This window comes from Trachypithecus francoisi, unplaced genomic scaffold (assembly GCF_009764315.1).
Source record: "Trachypithecus francoisi isolate TF-2019V2 unplaced genomic scaffold, Tfra_2.0 Lachesis_group2, whole genome shotgun sequence".
Classification (NCBI taxonomy): domain Eukaryota; kingdom Metazoa; phylum Chordata; class Mammalia; order Primates; family Cercopithecidae; genus Trachypithecus; species Trachypithecus francoisi.
Genome location: NW_022681465.1, coordinates 116979911 through 117002176, shown reverse-complemented (window position 1 = coordinate 117002176; position 22266 = coordinate 116979911). Strand labels below are relative to the sequence as shown.

The 22266-nt window shown below is 44.7% G+C and overlaps 1 protein-coding gene across 3 annotated transcripts in view; it reads right to left on the bottom strand.

Moving 5' to 3' along the window:
* DOCK2 (dedicator of cytokinesis 2) overlaps nt 1-22266 on the bottom strand; it is a 323398-nt gene that overhangs the window by 15059 nt on the left and 286073 nt on the right. For all 3 annotated transcript variants that reach the window (XM_033180268.1, XM_033180267.1, XM_033180269.1), the window contains 7 exons: nt 22093-22182; nt 20412-20516; nt 17580-17721; nt 12601-12682; nt 11210-11294; nt 10314-10400; nt 602-778 (listed from right to left, as the gene is read on the bottom strand). In XM_033180268.1, the coding sequence (XP_033036159.1) occupies nt 602-778; nt 10314-10400; nt 11210-11294; nt 12601-12682; nt 17580-17721; nt 20412-20516; nt 22093-22182 (768 nt within the window). The remainder of the gene's footprint in view (nt 1-601; nt 779-10313; nt 10401-11209; nt 11295-12600; nt 12683-17579; nt 17722-20411; nt 20517-22092; nt 22183-22266) is intronic.

Below are 22266 nucleotides of genomic sequence, written 5' to 3'. Positions count from 1 at the left end.
TTCCAGTGCATAATGTGACTCATATAAGTGATGCTATTTCCCTTTTTGCCATGAACACCAGGAAGCTCAAAAATAAAATCTGTGGCTCAAAAGTGTGGGGCTTTTCTGGAGGGAACTTATGACTTTGATATCTAGATTATAGCTCCCCTCTTGGAGTTGATCTTTTAGTTTGTATGTCTTTTCACAGATTCTGAGTTTCATTTCTTTTCATTTGTACACATCATTTCACATCCTCTGTGGAAGAGGTGGGTTTATACAACTGGCATGTACTTTTATGGTCTGGCTCACACTCATCCCAGAGTCTTTCCTTAATAGAGCCACCTGAATCTGCCCAGTGAGATAAGGGGCCCTTATGACCCCTGCCCCTTCCTGCCCCTTCTTGCCCCAGCACAGGGTGTGGAAAGGAGGGTGGGAGGGAGACAGGAGCTCAGCTAAGACATGAGGCTGTAGAAACATGAGGGCCAACCAAGCTGAGGGTCCCTTTGGGGACAAGAACAGCCAAAGTAGGATAAGTGACATGTAGCTGCATCTGCCCCCTGGGTCCTCCCACCACTGCTCTGTTCACTGAGCTCCCGTGGACTTGGAGCACAGAAATCCTCACCTTCTCATACTTGGCGAAGCCTCCCATGACAGCAGGGTCCACAATCCCGTTCAGGAGCATGGAGAGTGGGTTGATGGGAAGAGTCTCATCACTCTGATACTGGTTTATCATCATCAGGATCTTCTCATTGGCCGTGGACATGGTTTCTATGGCATTCTCCAGAGGACTAATTGTGGTCTGTTGAAAATGAGATCACCAGGAAGAAAAGGCCTTAGTTAAGTCACTTTAAAAAAGGTATTACTGGTATTGATTTCACTTGGGGTGGGAATTCAAATGAGGCAATGCTCCCTAAGGGGCTATAACAGAATCTTGTAATTACTGAGCTCTGGAGGCTGTCTGCTCTCTGGGGAGAGACAGGCTGGCTTTCTGCTTAGTGACAAAGGGATTTCTTTGGGGAGGCAGAAGCAGGAAGTATCAGGTACTTCCTGAGGCTTCAGATGCTGAGTGTGCCCCAGAGAAGGCACACTTATTATCTGGGTGAAAGACATGCCATTTCAACCCTTTCAGTATCGGTTGGGCAGATACTATGTGTGAGTTATTGGCTAGAGAGATTAGAGCAGCTTGCGATGTAGGCACCCAGCCTGGCACATAGTAGGTCCTAAGACTGGTTGTTAGATGGGTCACTGTTCCAAGGTAGATTCACTTTAGTTGGGAAAATTAAGCCGAACACCTCTCCAACACCTCTTGGAAGGCAGAATAAACAGAGTGCCATCCAAAGCTAACTGGCAAAAAGTGCGGTTTGCAAGAGCATGAGATCTGGAGTAGAAACCTAAAGTAGAGGTAGGCAAACATTTTCTGTAAAAGGGCCAGATAGTAAATATTTTAGGATTTGCAGGCCAGATGGTGTCTGCTGCAACTACTCAACTCTGTTATTGTAGGGCAAAAGCACCTACAGGCAGTATGTAAATGAATGAGAATGCTGTTCCAATAAAACTGCAGAAATAGGTGATGGGTGGAATTTGGTCCATGGCTCATAGTTTGCTGACCAATGAACTAAACTGAAACAAACTAAATAAAAATCTTAAATTTGCTAAGACTTGTTTTGTGGTCTAACACATGATCATTACTGAAGAGTGTTCCATGTGCGCCTCCATGTGCACCTCCAAAAAATGTGTATGCTGTTGCTGTGGGGTAGATTGTTCTCTATATGTCTGTTAGGTCCATTGCGCTCTAAAATGTAGTTTCAGTTCAATGTTTTCTTATTGTTTTTCTGGCTACATGGTCAGTCCAATGTTGAAAAGTTGAAAAGGATATTGAAATACCCTACCATCCTTATGTCTCCCTCCAGATCTCCTAATGTCTACTTTATATATGTCAGTGCTCCAACATTGGGTGTATATGTGTTTACAATTTTTATATCCTCTTGATGAACTGACCCCTTTGTCACTATAAAATGACCTTGTCTTTTTTTTTTTCACAGTTTTTCACTTAAAGTCTATTTTGTCTGAAATAAATATAGCTGCCCCTACACTCTTTTTAAAAGTTTTTATTTGCATGGAATATATTTTTCCATCCCTTCACTCTCAGTCTATGAGTGTCTTTAAAGGTGAGGTAAGTCTCTTGTAGGCAACATATCAGATAGTTTGGCTCTGTATCCCCACCCAAATCTCATCTTGTAGCTCCCATAATTCTCACATGTTGTGGGAGGGACCTAGTGGGAGATGATTGAATCATGGGGGCGGGTCTTTCCCAGGCTGTTCTTGTGATAGTGAATGGGTCTCATGAGATCTCATGGTTTTAAAAAAAAGGGAGTTTCCCTGCACAAGCTCTCTGTTTGCCTGCTGCCATCCACGAAAGATGGGACATGCTCCTCCCTGCCTTCCTCCATGGTTGTGAGGCCTCCCCAGCCATGTAGAACTGTAAGTCCAATAGACATCTTTCTTTTGTAAGTTGCCTAGTCTCAGGTGTGCCTTCATCAGCAATGTGAAAATGGACTAATATACAATATCATTAGGTTTTTTTGTTGTTGTTGTTCACTCTGTGCCTTTTGATTATTGAATTTAATCCATTTACATTCAGTCATTATTGATAGGTAAGGACTTACTAATGCCATTCTGTTCATTGTTTTCTGGTTGTTTTATAGATTCTTTGTTCTTTTTTCCTTTATTACATTCTTCCTTTGTGATTTGATGGCTTTCTGTAGTGATATGCTGTGGGTCTTTTATGTTTTGTACAATCTATTATAGGCTTTTGCTTTGTAGTTACCCTGAGGCTTACATAAAACATACATATAACTGGCTATTTAAAGCTGATTAACAACTTAATTTTGATCATATACACAAACTTCAATTTTACTCCCTCTCCTCCCATGTTTTATGTTTCAGATGTCACAATTTACATGAAAAATAATTTGTATCTTTAACAAACTATTAGAGATTTAGTTGTTTTTATATATTTTTTGCCTTTAAATCTTTATACTAATCAATTTGCCCACCATCATTCAAGTATTAGCATGCTTTGGATTTGACAATGTACATAATTTTTAGCAGCAAGTTTTATATTTTCATGTTTTCACATTACTAACTAGCATCCTCTTCCGTCAACTTGAAGAACTACCTTTAGTATTTCTTGTAAGGCAGGTCTAATGATGCTTAACTCAGCTTTTGTTTGTCTGAGAAAGACTTTTGGGTCTCTTTGGATTTATCTTATGTGTTGTCCTTTGGACTTTCTGGATCTAGATTTCTATTTTCTTTCCTAGATTTGGGAAGTTTTCTGTCATTTCTTTGGATATGTTCTCTGTTCATTTCTCCCTCTCTCTTATTTTAGTACTCAATAATGCGTATGTTGTTACACTTGATGGTGTCCCATAATTCTCTTATACCAGCCTCGTTCTTTTTCATTCTCTTTTCTTTTTGCTCCTCAGGTTATATGATTTCCAGTGATTTGTCTTCAAGCTCACTAATCCTTTCTTCTGCTTGATCTAGTCTGCTACTGAACCCTTCTATGGCATTTTTCAGTTCAGTTATAATATTCCTAAGCTCTATGATTTCTGTTTGGTACACTTTATGCTTTTTCTTTGTTAGAATTCTCGGTTTGTTCTTACATTGCTCTCCCATCCTGGGTGAGAATCTTCATGAGCATTATTTGGATTCCCTGAGTAAATCACATGTCTTGACTCCACACATTTCGGTTTCTGGAGATTTATCTTGTTCCTTTACTTGGAATATATTGCCCTGTTTCTTCATTTTCCTTTGGTTTCTGTGTTGGTTTCTCTGCATTAGGCAAGACAGTTCTCTCTCCCAGTCTTGTCAGACTGGCCTTGTGTAGAAGAAGGATCTGACCAATCCATCCAATCTGAAATGTTAGGGTTCCTCTCAAATCTCTGTTTGCCCAGACTACCGTCTCTGTTTTTGGTAGACCCCTATTGCTTAGAATGTGCCACTTCCTGTCAGTACCCTGAGACAGATAAGGCAGGGGCTAGACTCTCTAGATGTAGCTGAAAAGGTTGGAGTATTAAATGTGTGTTCTAGTTCCTTCCATCTTCATTATGAAGCTGAGCATGGGTGATTAGCTCTCACTCTCTCTGCCCTAAGCTGGGGAGAGAATCTGTGGCAAGTACCTATACTCAGGTTCAGGCTGCACCCTCTGATTCTGGGGATATAGTTGTTGAAATTGGACCCACTGTATATCCACCTCTTTTTGTGTGGTCTAGGGCCACTCAGGAAGACAAAATCCCATTGACTCCCAGAGCTACATCATTAAGAGGACAGTCCCTTGAGTGGGAACTCTAGTGTGACACTTGGTATGTGGCCAAACTCCTTGCAGGAAGAATGGATTGACCTGGATTTATCACTGGGTTGAGACAGAGGAAAGGCTTGTAAAGTGCCAACCTCTGGCTCTGGCTATTGGAGAGCAATTACTTGTTTGCCCTATTAGCTTCCTGATGCAAGATTGTTAGATGCCAGGCCATCAAGGAGCCACTGGAAGTGTGTGCCCCTTCCAGAAAGAAAATGGGAGCTGTTCATTTCTGCCCATTTTCTGCACTGCTCCAAGGGGATGTAACCCCTGGAAGTGTCTGTGTACCCATTTAAAACCATCTCTTTGTTCTGTGATCTAGGGAGACTTGCATACACCTGCTCCCTTCTGTTCCCAGAGCTAAGAGGTTTAGATGGAATCCTTTTAGAGATAGTTCTAAAAGTTGGGACACTCAATGCATAGCATAAACCTTACCTAGGGAGGAATAGGGGGGTTGCAATTTTTTAAGCCCTTTCTTTGCACCACTCTCAGGGAATGAAGCCCTGGAAGTGCTTTCATGCCTGCATAAAACTGCTGCTTTTTTTTTTTTTTCCTCCTGTGGTCTTTGGAGACACGCATATGCCAGTCCCCTCTGCTCCCAGAGCTAGGGTGTTTAGGATACAGCCCTTGGGTGGAAGCTGTAAAAGTTGGGAAACTCGATGTGTGGACAAACTCCTTCCAGGAGGGATTCATAAACCTGTAGTTATTGCCGGGGTGAGCCAGGAGGGAAGGCTTGAGAAGTGACAGCCTGCTTCTCAGGCTGCCAGTGGGTTAATATGTGTTTGCCCCTTAACTCCTCAGTGGAAGTTATGTAGAAGCCAGGCTGCCACGTAGCCACTGGAAGAGTGTGTCATAAATGCCTTCCGGGGAGAAGCAGGGGATTCCATTTATAAAAGACCCTTTACTACACTCTTCTCAGGGGATGGAATGCCTGAAAGTTCATGTGCACCCATATAAAACCACTGATTTTTTCCTATGGTCTAAAGAGACTTGCATGTGTCTAACTCTGCACAGTCTCAGAGTTGGTAAGTTGAAAGCCAACCAATGAAGAAACTCCAAATTAGAATGTTATATGTGAGGTCCAAGCCCTCCTGGGGAACCTTAGAATTAGGGTAGTATATGTGAGATCCAACCCCTCCTCTCTACAGGGAGAGAAGATGAGTACTGGCAATTTCTTTCTCCATTTTATGGCACAGTGTCAGAGCAGGGTGCATGCCTGAGTGTGCCTCAGCTTTTCGTATCGATTCAATGTGGATGTTTACTCAGTGCCTGGTAGGTAGAAGTCCCTCACTTCATCTCTGAGTTTCTCTCAGAGGGAATTGATCCATGAGTAGATGTTTATCTGGTGCATTTGGGGGTGGAGGGAGAGCCAGGAGCTTCCTAGTCTGCTATGCTGCTAATTGTCTTCTTGGTCATCTTTTTAAACCGTTTCTGTGAAATTATAGCCTCCTCACTCCCTTACCCTGTATCTGGATGTTTTTGAAGATGACTGATCTCCGCAGTGAGATCAGAGATCAGATCTCTGCCCTGGAAATTGACTGACTGACTCTCTCTCTTTCTCTCTCTCTCATATACACACACACATAGATACACATACACATGCATGCCCACACACCCTACACCTGCACACACATATAATGTTAATTGAAGGAGAACGCTGTCCAACTGGGCTGCAGCCATAGTCCTCCAAAGTGAAACCTATGGTCTAGTATTTGTCAAGTACACAGACCAACTCTGTGGGGGCTCTGAGGGGCCAAGGTGTAGACTGACTGAGTTGTAAGGAAAACCTATCACCACCGCTTGGATTGAGCCCAGCGCCACACCTGCATTTGAACAATAGCCTGCCATATCTGAAAGACTCAGGCTTTAAGACGAGTCATTAAAAATGGAAAGAGCTATTGATTGGCTTTCCTCCTTGCTTTTGAAACTATTTTTAGATTCCCAAAGTGTTATCCTCATTATAGCCATTAGGAACAGAGAATGAGAATGAAAATAATTTTGGTTTCTCGCCTATGGGCATTTGTGTAAACCAAATATGTAACTTTCAGATCATTACAGGAGTTATACAGTTGGTGGGAGGCCTAGATTTCAGAAGCTAAACCCACGGTTTAGCTAATAACAGGAATAAAAGTAATGATCGTGATAATGAAGATGACTTCACTGATTGATTGCCTCCCGTGTGCCAGCCCATGCTGGCCACATTACACCCATGCTCATTTCATTGCCCCAAGAATAAGTTAAGTCCCTTATCCCTGAGCCCCGGGGCCGAGCTGGAAAGAGAACTCAGGTATTTCTGATTCCAAAGGCGGGCTTCCTCCACTACATGTGACTCAAGCTTTGATACTACACTTGCCATCAACGGGCTGTTGGAACTTAGTCTAGCCCTCAAATCTCTGGTCTTTTCCCTAAGCTGAGCCTCAGTTTCTCTAACAACATAGTAACCCTTGCCAGGCTTGCTGTGAAGGGAAAATGAATTATTAGGGGAGGGTGCTTTGGAAAAAAATGTAAAAGTGTGTGTGGATGGGTGAGGGAACATAAGATGAAAGAGAAAGTGATCTTGATCCCTGGCAATTATGTGGCATTTCATTTTATTTATTTGTTTAAACAAACAAATATTTTTGTTTATATTTTTAGACGGAATCTTGCTCTGTTGTTGCCTGGGCTGGAGCGCAATGGCATGATATCGGCTCACCGCAACCTCTGCCTCCTGGGTTCAAGCGATTCTTCTGCCTCAGCCTCCTGAGTAGTTGGAATTACAGGCACATGCCACCATGCCCAGCTAATTTTTGTATTTTTAGTAGAGACAGGGTTTCACCATGTTGGTCAGGCTGGTCTTGAACTCCTGACCTTGTGATCCGCCCACCTGGGCCTCCCAAAGTGCTGAGATTGCAGGCATAAGCCACCATGTCCTGCCCAGCATTTCATATTTTTCAAAGCCATTTTACCAATATCGCCTTCTTAAGTCTAGCCAGGAATCCTATGAGCTGCACAGGACAGGTGCTCTCATGACCTCTGAGTTCTGCCACAATTGCTTTGGCAGTTCATGTCCCATTGCTGGGCCTCATTTTCTCATATACAAAATAACGCAGGTAGACAAGAACCAGGAAGAATCTGGACAAAAAACTTGGAGAACTACAAGCCAAACCAGGTGGCGGAGGTCTGTCACTTAGCTAGCACATTGATTCTAACCTTTAAAAATGTAATTCAACAGAGAAAGAGGAGAGGGTTGTTGCTACTGCACTTTGCCACAGCCCTTACTAGGCTATGAAGGTATTCGAGTTTATAGCTTTTGGACTAAAGGACACCTAAGGTCCCTTTAAGCTCTAAAGTTCCATCATTTTGCAATTCCTATTTATAGATGATTAAAACTAAGAGCCAGAGATATACAGTCCTTATCTAACATATATAACTCATTAGTGACCAAGTTGAATTTGGATCTCTGACCCCTAGATCAGGGCTCCTTGTAAAAACTCCATTTCTCAGGGCCAAGAACAAGAAAAAAATAAAACCCCAATAAGCAGAACTTATACTTGAAGCTCATCAGAAAATGCCTCTCTATATAAACATTACTGTAGTCATGACAATTTATGGAGGAAATAATCGAGAACAAGATAAAATTCATATAACACCAAAACAATCTTTGGAAATGAAGTCACTTACAAGACCATTAAACTTTTGTATCTGAGACACCCTGAAATTCCTGCTAACTCATCTGAGAGAGGCCATTAAAGATAATTCACTCTGGCCAACTTTCTGAAGGTTTCCCCAATGCCTTCCATGAAAAGGCATCAGGATAAAAGAAACAAGCCAAAATTTTGACTATTTCTTTCCTAACTTCAAAACGCTGAGTTTATAAAATAAGGTAACCAGTTTAGACATTATGGGTGTCTGCATATTGATTGACTGATTAATTTATGTAAGTATTCTTTAGTTAGCATCAGTTGTGGGCCAGGGACTATTCTTAGCACTTGGAGGTATGGCAGAAAATAAAATAGACAAAATACCTGTCTTCTTGGAATTTATATTCTAGTGCAGCTTATGGTCTAATGTTATATTAATATTCTCTTAATACTAAAAATAAACAAGAAAATTGTGTAGTCTATTAGGAGATAAGTGCTCTGAGCTGACACACAGTAGCTGAGGGAATGGGAAGTACAGGGATGGGCTCTCTCAGTTTGTTACAGTTTGGCAGGAATCACTACAGAAGAGACGCCTTGCTGAGCACCACCAGGTGACAGGGCTCAGTCAGGGCTAAGGGCAGAGGCTACAGATTGGTAGAAAGTTTCTGATTCCTTACCTCCTAAATAGGGCTAATAATAGTGTGCACCTCACGGGGGCCTATGAGAATTAAATGAGATATTGCTATAACCCTCTGACACAGCACCTGGAGCACTTGTTAAAACTTATCATGTGCCATGAAGCAAGGGCACAGACACTTCCTTCCTTTTGGGGGTACTACCTGCTGGGGTGGGCTGGGGTGGGCTTCTTTTTCTTTTTCTTAAGGATAAAAAGATAAAGAGTTCAAGCCAGGTACCTGACAGGGGAGGTTAAAGTCATACCTGATCTCTTTTACTAACCTTGAACAATGCACTAATTAACTCTGCCTCTCAGTTCCCACATCTGTAAAATGGGAAGAGTAATAATATCTACCTCACAGGGTTGCTGAGGGGTTGAAATGAGATCATGCATATGAACAGTTGAGCCCATACTCACAACAATTTTTTTTGCTCTCACCATCATTGTTATACTTTTCCAAGGTCTAAGTCATGCCTATAAAAAGGAGGCGAAAGGGCCCCTGAGCTGCTGGGTTCACTGAAAAGAGAGGGTCATTAAGGGTAGAAGTGAAATGGTCTGATACAATAGCCTGATGCGATAGCCTGAAAACGCAAGTCAGACCACGTCCCTCCTCTGCTCGTGGCTCTGTGTCACTCAGTGGGAAAGTCAAAGTCCTTATGGTGGTCTACAAGGTCCTATGTGATCTGCTATCAGACGACTGCTACTCACCCTCACTTGTTCTGGTCTGAACACAAGCATACTCTGGCCCCAGGACCTTTGCACTTGCTGTCCTCTCTGCTGGAATGTCTCTCTCTTCAATGTCAGCGTGGACCCCTTCCTCATTTTCTCCAGGCCTCTCCTCAACAGCCAATATAGAGGGAAGCATTCTCTGACTACCCTGCTTAAAATAGCAATCCCTCATCCATCACCTTTCTGCTTTAATTGTTTCCATCACAGTTATCATCATCTGTCATATAGTTACTTTGACTTTTTAGTCCTCTTTCCCACTAGAATGGAAGCTCCATTGCAGAATTTCTAGGTCTTAAAACAGTGCCTAACATGTTAGGTGCACATTGAGTATTTTCTGAATGAATAAACAAATAAATAAGACATCCTAAATATGTCCACTTAAAAGTTTCCTCACAACCACACTGACCATTCCTCTGTATCTTGGGGACTGCAAGATCTTTAGCTGTCTGAGGACATGGAGACCCTAAGCTGTGCTGAGAAGCAAAATAGGTGTTGATCTGCACAAGGGAGTTCAAACATTTGGATTCTAGCCAAATGATTTCTCTCTTCTGAGCCTCGGTTTGTCCAACTATAAAATGGGTTCATATGGGGCTACTGCACAGGTGCCCCCAAGCGGGTACTGTGATGAGAGGAGTACGAGCGGGGATGGAGATGATTGTGTTCCAGGCCCTCTGTGACACCCCACCCGCCCAACAGAAGCTCCCCTTCACCAGCTTTATTACTGGAGCCCATGGAAAGTTTCATTTGCAGGGAACAAAAAGGTTATCTGACACTTAAAAAAAAAATCTGAAAGGCATTATTCTGAATGCTGTCTGCATGGGAATGCTGGGACTCACACAGCAGCCTCAAAGAAAAACACGTCTCCTTTTTAAAGTCAAAGGGGCCTTCGGAGACTGGTTGTGCCCTGCGCGTCGGAGGAGGGGTGGCCCTGCCATGAATGTCCTAGACTCACCTGTGACATGTGCACCACCTCAAACCAGCGCAGGATCCCCGGCAGCTTGTACGCGGTCACGAAGGAGGTTCTCTCAATCCACATGGACTGTCCGTGGGCAGGGGGTGGCAAAGGTGGGAAAGCAACAAACACATTTATGAAATCTGGGTATCACAGAAGCTTGGCAGAAACCCAGCCAGGTCCCCAGGCCTCCCCTCTACCGGAAAGCAGAATAAATATTGCAAGACCCAGAAACATGCTCTCACCTTACCCTTAAGAATTCTTTCCCAACATAAACTGTAAGCTCTCCCTGGACTTAGGCCAAGTAAGTTTTAACCTGGGTTTATTAGCAGTCTGAATTTTTAGGCAATATTGAATGTATCCATTTGTTTTCTCGGGGAAGGGTTCCCCATGTTCATTAGATTCTCAAAGAGGCAGTGGCTCCAAAAATATTAAGAATTACAGTCCAAGCCAAAGAGCTGAGACTTGGAGACACCTCCTTATTTCAGTCTTGTTTGAATCCTAGCTGGACACACACACAGGAGACTAGCACTCAGGGGACAGCGATGACTAAACTGCTGTGACCTCTTACTGGTGTTTGCTGGAAGGTTTGATTTTATCAACACCCCTTCTTAGCCTGAGGGTTTCTACCTGCTGGCAATGCCTGAATGCCCTGTGGTTGAAAAGGTGCCTCTGACATGAGGCCCGGGTTCTGTATTAAAGGGAAAAAGGCTCAAGAAATAAGGACATAGGCCTAATGGAAGAGACTGGGGAATGGACATCATGGTATCCATGGAGGTTAGCTTTATTTTCTCTGGCTTTGGACCAAGTTCCTTCCCATTCTGAGGTTGGCTGATGCATGCTCTGGTTCCTCCAGGTGGCCCCAGGGAATGATCAAGAGTAGGGAAGATACTCACGGCAAACTCATTCTCCGGGTCTACGGTTCCCCTGCGCACGGGCCGGGAGTAGTGGAACCTTTGCACGTAGTTGGATTTGTAGAAGCTGAAAGACAGGAAGAGGCTGAGGCTCCTGGTAGCCATGGCCAGCTGCTGACACCTGATCTGACCCTGCACTGTCCAGGGAGGCTCATTACAGTAAACTTCAGGCATAAGAGAGTCCCTTGTGGTGGCATTTAAAATCAAGGTCTGTGTTCTGGGCTCCATAAGAGTGACTTTTGCACAGGCTTTCCTGACAAGGCAATTTAGAAGGTAGACTGGGTGTGCCCCTTTGAGAACACAGTACCCCTAGAGTATCCAGGCAATTGGAATCCTAACATGGATGGCCTAGGTCATGATTTCCTGTGATCCGCAACAAAGGAGCTGAGGTCTGAGCCTAATTTCCCAGGGGTGTCCTCAAAGGATTTCTTTAGGTATCCCAGCCAAACCCCCAAATCAGTCTTCTTGAATCCTTGGTGAGATTCTAACATCAGGGCCAGCAGAACACCATGCTAGCTGCATAGTTATTGTCCCCTGCTCATGGGTGCCTGTCTGAGAAGGTGAGAAGGTGAGAAGGTGAGGGGAGGCTGAGACCCAAGCTGAGCTCCACCTGCTCTGCCGTGGCACTGCATGAGGCTGCTGGGAGAGGCTGCCTCTCCCTAAAGGGTCCTTAATCTTGCAAAGCAGATCCTGTTTCTGACTGTCCCACCCAGAGGGGAGGACCTACTCTAAGACACTCAAGTGCTCCATTAGAACTTGGGCATGGGGTGGGGGGGAATGAGCTGGGCAGCTGGGAGCCATAAAGCCTTGGGTCCCACAGAGGCCCCACCTTGTGGCCTCATCAGTGACTTTGCAATCTGATCCAGAACAGGTGGACATCAGCCTTCATGGCACTTCCTCTAGTGTACCTTTATCAGAGCCAGAACACACCATTGTCAACGTACAACCTTCACACATGTTGAGAAGATGTCCCTCTGGGAGCATGTGCTCAGCATGGCCAAGGTCCCCTGTCTTCACCCTGCCTATCACTTGCCCAGCCACACTCTGTTTGTGGACTCCCTGGGGCCACTCTGAGATCAACCTGAGCAACAAATAGGCTAAGTGCATCCAGTTGAGCAAATGCTCAATGTTTGCTGAGGATTTGCTGAGCCATAACCCTGGCCCTCCTATCCTTCCTGGCTTCAGCCTTGTCAGGGGCAGAGCCCAGCTAATTGGAGGGTGATTCTTTGCCCAAGAGGAAAAGGGGGGAACAAACTGGCTAAGACAGAGAAGGAACTAGAAAGACACTGGGGTCTGTTCTGCCACCAGCTCCGTTTGGTGGTCCCAATGGGTTCTCTTCCCCATCCTTCTTCCCTGTGGACAATGAGTCTTACTTTATAATCTGGTCAGGCACTGGCTTATTCTTGAACCTGGGATGTTCATCCAAGACAGGCTGGACAGTGAAGCACTGGATGTCTGGAATCCATGTAGTTAAGGGCTTATATCTGTTGGCTGCAGGGACAGTTTTAAGTATAGCTGTTCCTTGCAGAGACCTTCTAGGCCAGCCTTTATGGAGCCACATTTTTACTGAATGATGAACTTCAGGTTGCTGGCTGCCCACTAGGCACTAATGACTAGTTAGTTACTGAGGTCCTTATCAGTGCTGTCACCTTGCAACCTTATGCCAGGGCTCAGCCCCTATAAACAGAGTTGGCTAGTGGTGTTTAATCATCATCATTGCTTTATTATCATTAATAATAATACCATTGAATGAATTTATAGCTCTCAAATCAATTGCAGAGTACATCTCCTCATGATTTCATTTGATCTTCTCAGTTCCACTGAGTGTATTATTAACCTAAATTGTCCCCTTCAAGGCCAGAGAAGCCAGGCCACTTGTTGAAGGTCACACAACTTGTAAGAACAGATCCAAGTTTGTATTCAGGTAGTTTAACTCTAAGCTCAGAATTCTTGCACTCTGGACTCGCTACTCAAAGGTGGCCCTCTGACCGGTAGTATCAGCATCACCTGTAAGTTTGTTAGAAGTGGAGACTCTGGACTATCTGAGAACCAACTGAGTCCGGATCTGTGAAAGATCCTTGGGTGATACATATGCATGCTAAAGTTTGAGAAGCACTGCTATAGAATATGCAAATAAATGTCACTTTGCACTCCAACTCTGAAAATTTGAAAGCAACTCCCTGCGGCAGGATGGTAAGGAGCTGTGTTCAGACTCGGAAAAGAGTTCCATGGTGGATGAGTGATGTCTGCAACAGGCATAGATATTGGAGAGGCACTATGCGGGTCAGACCCATGTCATGCCTCTTCTAGATCTGTCTTTAGTCCTTTTAAGCTGACAATATGGCAAACTGAATGAACAAAGTCAGTGGTCACTGGTCCCACTCCTGACCCTCTTCCCTTTCCCTACCTCCCATTTCTTCTTTACCCCCATCTTTTATTTAGGTATTCAAGGTCTTTTCCCTCTATTCTACCCAATGACCACCATGACTCCAAAAAAATCTTCACCTGGGCCTGACTTGTCTGCCAACTAAGGAATCAAGAACTCCTCCGGCTAGCATTCAAAGCTAGGCCAACATGGCCTTCACCCATTTTTTCATCATTATCTGGATAACCAATGGATCCTACTACTCCCTTTCCCTGGAACCTTTTCCCTCATCAGCACCCCTCTCTTGTGAACCCTTTGGACAGATGTTAAACACCACAGTCCATGAAAACAAAATTCACCCCCAGTTGGGAATTGTTTTCTTTCCTTTGGCTTTCCACAGCCTTCGTCTGTGCTTCTCTTAGGAAATACCCTCCAGCTCCCTGTCGGCTTCCTCCTCCCGCTAGCCCACCTGACACCCTCCATTCCTGCCCAGATTGTGAGCTTCTTCATGGCAGAGACTATGGTTCTTTCACACATAAGAAATGACCAAAACCTAGTTCCAGATTAAATTGAATTGCCTCTCTCTGATGAACTTACTCTATGCTTATAGGTTAGGGTTTTCATTGATTTACTTCTGATGCCTGTTTCTGCCTTAAATAGATTTCTCTTCGTAAGAGAGGAAAATGTTTAACACGAATGAATAAATCTCAGTGAAAGTATTTCTACGATTTTCAGGGAAACCCTTTTATTTCTCAAGCCATGTGGCCAACAGCCTGCTCTGGGAAGAAAATCACTCTGGATTAAGTCTAGGGCAGGGGTTGGCAAACTATGGTCTTGCAGTCAAATCTGGTTCACTGCCTGTTTTTGTAAGGCCCAGAGGCTAAGAATAGTTTTCAATGGAGGGAAAAAGACTATTTTGTAACATGTGAAAATGATAGAAAGTTCAAATTTTAGTGTCCATAGAGTTTTATTGGAACACAGCAATACCTGTGCATTTTTGGGTTTTCAGTGGCTGCTCTCCCACTACAACAGCAGAGCTGAGTAGTTGTGACAGAGGCTGCATGGTCACGAACACTAAAATACTGCCCATCTGACCCCTTCCAGAAAGTTTGCAGACCCCTGTTTTAGAGAAGGTTCTAGGTCATGTTTACTGATCTTGGCCACTGGTCTTGGCCCAAGAGGAGAATCCAAACCTGTCCAGGGGAAGCCCATGACACGAGTCCCCTGAATTTGTGCCAGGAGGATGGCTGGTGAGGTTGTTATGCCACATGCTGAATGTATGCGTGGAACTGGGGCCCCAGAGGGCTGGGCAACTGCAGACCCCCTACAAAGAGACTTTGGCTTTCAATGATCGTTCCCTACTTGGATACCTAAGTGAGAAATGAGATCTGTCACCCTCTCAGACTGCTTATCAGCTTTTTCGCAAGTGAAGGCAAGAGAAGAGAGCATTAAGAACTCAATATTTTGTCAAAAAGCAGGCCTGAGTTCAAATCCCAGCTCCATCACTTCCTAGTTATGACCTTGTACAAGCTGCTTAAATTCTGTGAGCCTCAGTTTTCCTATTAGCAAAATGCAGAAAGCAATAATACCTAACTTGTAGAAGTATTGGAGGGTAAAACAACAATGCATGTAAAATGCCTAGTGCATGGTAAACAGTTAATAAAGAGAATGCTGTTCATCAATCTTTTAAAAAATGACGGTGTACCAGAACACAGGTTTTCAGACAGACAGATCGTGAGGTTTAAGTACCGATTCCATCACTAACTAGCTTTGTAACCTTAGGCAAACCACTTTACGTCTCTGCCCCACATATTTCTTCTCCATGAAATAGGGAAAATCAACACTCCCTTTAGAGGGTCTTATAGGATACAAAGCCTGCAGTCCCATGAAAACGACATTTAGCAAATAAAAGCCCTTCCCCTCTTCTTTTGCACCTGCCTCCTGGCACTGAACCAGGGGAGAGCTATGTCCCAAAAACACGTACTCTCTCCCTAGCCTCATGTTAAAAGGCCACACAGCTGTTCAATCCCAGGAGGTCCACTTAGAAAGGCCTTAGAACTAATCCCATGTCTCGCCTATAACCAAACTCATATTTGTAACCAGCCCAGCCCACCACCAGTTGCATTTCCTCCTGCAAATAACCATGGTAGAGCAGGTACGCAGGGCAGGCAAGCATAATGAAAAGGTTACAGATGAATGTTTACCACTGGAGAGAAGAATATTTGGATTAAAGTACAGCAGACTGAGCAGACCAGTCATGCAACCTGTTAACCCCATTTTAAAGGCTGTAACTTAATTTGTGCTAAAGGGTGCAATGCTGGGAGCTAGGCTGAGTTAATGCGCTCCCTGGCTCAGCAGTTGGCCCTATTCTTGCGTTTATATGCTCTCTGCCATGCGAATCCTGTCTGTTGCCCAGCACCGGCTGCTGGCCCGCTAAACACCATGCTTGGCTGCACTGGCACTCACTTATACTGCACCCTAGCATCACCCCATGCGACTTCTGTGTACTGTGTACTCCAAGTGAGCTGGCTGCTTCTCTGCCTCCTTCCTCCCTTTCTCTATTTATTTATCTGTTTTCTTCTTTCCTCTTTCTGTGCTGTTTCCTTTTTATTTTTATTAATCAACAAATATTTACTGGGAGTCCCTTTGTACCAGGCACAAGGGAGGGGGGACTTAACTGCAGGGAGCAAGCCACGGCAAGCATCTTCCCTCATGGAGCTTACATTCTAGCTCACCTCCATGCATGTTTAAAAAGTGCCAGAGATAAGGGCAAATTGAGACAGATTTTCCAAGGAAAACGGAGCTTGAGATACTGGGGTCATGAAGAGTTCAGAAAAGGCCACATTTGACAATAGAAAGGCCATGGCAGACCTCTTCCAGAAGGTGACGCCAAGCTAGGGTCTGATGGGTAAGAGACAGCTAGTCATGTAAGGAGCTGAGGCAGGGCACCCCAAGCAGAGAGAACAGAGAATATGAATGCTCAGAGGCAGCAACAAGCTGGGCACATCACAGGAACAGAAACAAGACCATTGTGGTCAGAGGGATGTGATAAAGGGAAAGAAGGATGGGGGGTGATAACGCTGAACAGGCAGGCAGGGGTCAGATCATGGATGGCCCTGCAGGCCTTGCTTAGCAGTTTTGATTTTATTATGATGGCAATGTGGCATCATTTCAGTTCATGGAGACTGCTATGCTCCTTACTGCCTAAGGCCTCTGCACAGAAGCATCCTTCCTTCTGTCTGGGATATTCTCCCCATCTCCTGCTAAGCTTTGGTTGTTTGTCATCTCAAACATCACCTTCCTCAAGGATGCCTTCTCTCCTTTCCCAACCACAGTCCTCTGCATGGCTTCCTCAAGGCACAGATTATATTTTTGTAAATAAATATGGAATAGTGCAGTTAGTCACTTAATGCCTCTTTTAGTTGCTACACTGTAAGCTCCCTGAACGTAGGACCATTTTGTGAATGAAAATCTCCAGTCCCTTGCACCTTGCTTAGCATAGAGTCAGGGCTTGAGAGTATTCAATATAAGAATGAATGAGTGAGTGAGTGAATTAATTAATCAATGCAAACCACATTTACGATGTATTGAGATGGGTTCTTTGGATCTCATCTCGAATATTTACTGGGAGTCACTCTGTACCAGGCACCACGGGAGATGGGAACTTACTGCAGAGAGCAAGCCAGAGCAACCACGGGGTTGACATTCCAGCTCACATTCATGCACTTTTTAAAAAGCACCAAAGATAACAGGAAATGGAGACAAAATTTCCAAACCAAACAGAGCTCGAGATACCAGGATCATGAAGAGACCAGAAAAGGATCCAAAGAACATGGATCCAAAGAACATGTTGCATGTTCCTGCGACATGGCACCATGGCAATGATTCTGGCAGCAGCTCTGAGCTCTAAGGTGGGTCTGTGTGGGCTGCAGCCCCAGCAGGGCTGCTCAGGTCTGGCTCATTGGCTAGGGCATTCTCCAAGGATACACTGGCCTGGAGCATTCTTCACATCATCTCCCGGGGCAGAGGTGGTGTTCATCTTCTCTGCATTGGGGAACTGGGTCATCAGCTGCATCTGGAAATCTTCTCTTCGCTCATACTCCTTCCCACGGTAGATGAACACTTTGTTCTGCAGAGAAACGATGCTCATTAGAGATTCGGGGACCCAGGTGTGAAGAAAGGGGCCAAGTAAAGCTGGGGAGCTTGTAAAATGACCACGGTCTATGGGGACCTCCAGTGCATCACTCTCCTCTTGGTTTCCCTACCGGGGGAAAGGAAGAGCTCAACTCACTGACCTAGCAGAGGCCATCACTACTCTAAAGAGTCTAGAGGAAGGGAAGATCATGGATGCTGAGAACTTTCTTCTTACCATCCTATGTACAGCTTCCAGAATAATTACTCACTCAGGTTTCACTGTGTCACACCCACTCTCCTATATACATGGCCACATTTTCCCATTGCCTGTAATGGGCCATGTGGGCCGGACTTGTGAGCTGGAAGGACTCAGTTTTCATATCCTCATTGCCTGGTTTCTGGCTCTAAGCCTGTGAAAACACACTCTTTATCCTTCTTGACCATGTGCATCTCTTATAGACCAGTGGTTCTCAACTAAAGGTGATGTTGTCTTCCAAAGGACATCGGCAGTATCTGGAAACATTTTTTGGTTGTCACAACTGGGAGTGGGGGATGCTACTAGAACCTACGGGGTAGAGGCTAGGGATGCTGCTAACATCCTACGATGCACAGCACAGCCCCACAGTGAAGAATTTTCAGGCCCAAAATATCAATAGTGCTGAGGTTGAGAAATTGCTCTAGACATCTGTGCCATCCACACTGCCTAAAATGGCCCCTAAGTTCTTCTATCCAAACACACATCTGTCATTTATCTCTACATATCAGTGCTTCCAAACCTAGCTGATTGTCCAAGGAGCCTAGGAGACTTTTAAAAATTCAGATTCCCAGCTGGGCGCAGTGGCTCACTCCTGTAATCCCAGCACTTTGGGAGGCCAAGACAGGCGGATCATGAGGTCAAGAGATAGAGACCATCCTGGCCAACATGGTGAAACCCTGTCTCTACTAAAAATACAAAAATTAACTGGGTGTGGTGGTGTGTGCCTGAAGTCCCAGCTACTTGGGAGGCTGAGGCAGGATAATAGCTTGAACCTGGGAGGCGGAGGTTGCAGTGAGCTGAGGTCAAGCCACTGCACTACAACCTGGGCGACAGAGCAAGACTCTGTTTCAAAAAAACAAAAAAGAAAAGAAAAAAATTCAGATGCCCAGGGCCCACTCCAGACCTGCTGAAATGGAATCTGTGGGAGTGGGGCCCAGGAGTCTGCACTTTCAACAAGTTCCCCCATGGGATTCTGATGTACAGCCAGGTTTGGGAAGCCACCTCTACTTCCTCCATGAAGCCCGCACCCCTCTCTGCAGCTCATGGCAGTCACTCCTGCAGGCCCACTCTCACCTCCACATTGATTGTTGATTAATAACTGTGAGTGATTTATCTCCTTGACTAGACTAAATCAAGTGAGGTTGGAGACCAGATTTGCCATTTCTTTTGTATTTCCTTCACCCCAGAATTGAACCATAGACTCCCAGACTGAAGGAAGCCTACTGGTGATCTAATCCAATTCATCACATGATAGGTAAATAAGCCACTACAGCAGCGGTTCAGAAACTGTGCTCCAGGGACACCTGAGAGTCCCAAGACCCTCTCAGGAACCAGAAGATCACACTGTTTTCATAATAACATGAAAGCTGTTACTTATCCTTTTCATTCTCATTCTCCCATGAGGGTACAAAGGAGCTTTCCAAGGCTGCGAGATGTGTGATCGCAACAGATTGCAGAAGCAGACATGAGAATCTAGATGTCTTAAGTCAGACATTAAAGAGATTTGCAGAAATGTGAAGCAATCTCGTGATTTTCACTGATTTTTTTTTATTGGAAAATAGAGGTATTTTTCCTAAAATTGCAGTTTATGTTAACATGTAATGGGTTTATTATTGCCATTTTTATTTTTTTAATTTTATTTATTTTTTGAGACAGGGTCTCTCTTTGTTACCCAGGCTGGATGGAGTGCAGTGGCTCCATCATGACTCACTGTAGCCTCAGCCTTCTGGGTTCAAGTAATCCTCCTGTCTCAGGCCCCAAATAGCTGGAATTATAGGTGTGCATCACCACGCCCAGTTAATTTTTGTATTTTTTGTAGAGACAGGGTTTCACCATGTTACCTAGGCTGGTCTTGAACTTCTGAGCTCAAGTAATCTGCCCACCTCAGCCTCCCAAAGTGCTGGGATTACAGGCATCAGCCACCATGCCTGGACCATTTTTGTTATTTTCAAATAAATGAACACTTTAAAAAACATTTTCTTAGTTTTAATTTCTCATGTGGTAAATGTAGATAGAGATTATCTTTATACACACAAGTTCTTTGGGGTCTTCAATCATTTTTAAAAAGAGAAAGAAGGTTTTGAAACCAAAAGGTCCGAGAATGACTGCTCTACAGTAACTTCTGGCAGCAAACCTCTGCCAGCAAATATCCTCCAGCCACTCTTTGAACACCTCATTCCAGTGACGGGAAACTGACTACCTCATGAGGCAGCTGTAGTTGCTGTGTAGTTAAAGAAACACAGTAGATGAGAGATGCTGTTGATTAGGATGGGAGCATTGACTGGGGAGTCTCCTGGGGATGGGGGCAGCACTCAGACAGAGAAGAGCACCGCTTCTGAGCACAAGCAAATCCTCAAAGCATAGAGGGACCGCTGAGATGCCGAGGCCCCGGGGCTCTCACCTGGTGTCCAAGTCACCCCCAAACTCACCCGCAGGAAGGAGGGGAATCCCTGGCCATAGTATCCAACAGCAAAGTAGTCTGGTTTGGGCCTGAGGATTTTCATGATGCTTTCATAGAATTTTGCCTGCTGGATCTAAAGGAAGAAAATAAGGTTTGTTGCAACACAGATGTGTATCAAAGGCACATTCAACTCCAAGAGGCCTTAGTGAAGAAATTATTATACCAGAACCAATGAGCCATGTGCATATATTTGTATATCTGTGCTATGTCTATAATCACAATAGTAATAGCTATATTTACAGTATACCAGGGACTGTGTTAATCACTCTACCTGCACTAGAGTGGTTACTTGAATCATCCTTGTAATAATCCCATGAGTATCTCCATTTTGCAGATAAAGAAATGGTATCTCATAAAGCAGCCAGTAACCATGGAGCTGAACCCAGTAAGCTGCATCCAGGGTTCCCATCATTGCATCTCTGCTCCCGCCTCCCATGCACACTTGGGCATGGATTTGTAAGGCTATGGAATGAATAAATGTCCCCGGATATAGCTGTTTTCCTGTGCATGTATACCTAAGACATTTCATCTATTCTAAGAGGTGTGTGTTTTCCATATTTTAACATCTCTGGAAACAGTCTGAATCTTACTTTACACCTAATGGCATCTTATAACTGCAGTTGGCTCTGAAGGAATCATGACACGGCACAATAAAAAGAAAGGTGTATGATCGATGGCATCTTCCATTTGATACAATCTGGAAGATATATGTGGATCTAGACATATGCCTGTGTGATGTGGACTCTGTGCAGGCAAGTACACATACATTAGTGTGTGTCTGAATGTATCCTCTGTGTGTGTGTGTGTGTTGTCTTGGGCATAGGCATTGGCAAACATCTATGTGGAGGTACACATGGGGTAGGTATCAGGTGTCTCTTGGTGTGTGTATTTGCATATTATCTTACAAACAGTGAAAACAGTTAACAGCTCAGTTGTTTTTAACAAGATCACCATACTTTCCCCCCACCAAAAGCTATCAATCCTTTTCGAACATTCTGACTCTGTAAGTCGCTGGCCTGGCCTCTCTAAACAGGCTAAGAGGGGTCCCTGGGTCCTGCTGCTCAGGCAGCCAGAAAATATGTGGGGAGTGTGGGTGGGAGGGAAGCAGCCAAAAAGTTCTGCATTTCCCTGCAGAGTCCAACTCCCCGCCAAATCCAGGCTTCTGCAGTACAAGCAGGATCAGCTGGGCTGGCTTCCCCTGCTCTCCACTTCCCCCACCAAATCGTGAGCATCGATGCTAATGGGAGTAACCAGATGGGGAGCATTTTAATGTGATTTATCTGTTAATCAGAAAGCACAAATTTGTGTTTTTATTTAATTGGTTTAGTGATTTGTGGAACTTTTACTGCAAATGTAGCACAGCGTTTATTGGGGCTGTAGCAGCGGCGGCAGTTGCAGCCCCACACAGGTACCCAATGCTCCCTCTGAGACGCTGTCACTGAAGCATTTCCCCACGACATCTCTCTTTGGAAATACTCCCAACGGGAAGGGAGATGCTCAGTACAGCCTCGCTCAGGTCCTCCTTCCATTCATTTTCTATTTCCCTAACCCCGCCTGGCCCTCATCCCCATCTCCCCAGGATCTCGGGTGAGCTGAGGCCCTGAGCACCCAGCCTGCAGGGCATTCAGCCTTCCCAGGGGATGCCTTACCAGGTTCTGGCTGAGCAGCTCATAGTCAAAGATCTCCATCTCGTACTGTTCCGCCAGCTCCTTGCACAGACTGATGGCCTCTTCCCACATCTACAGGAAGGTCACAGGGACAAAGGTGAGGCAGCACCTCCGGGTTTGCAGAGCCCTTGCTGAGGAAGGGACCCCGGCTTAGCT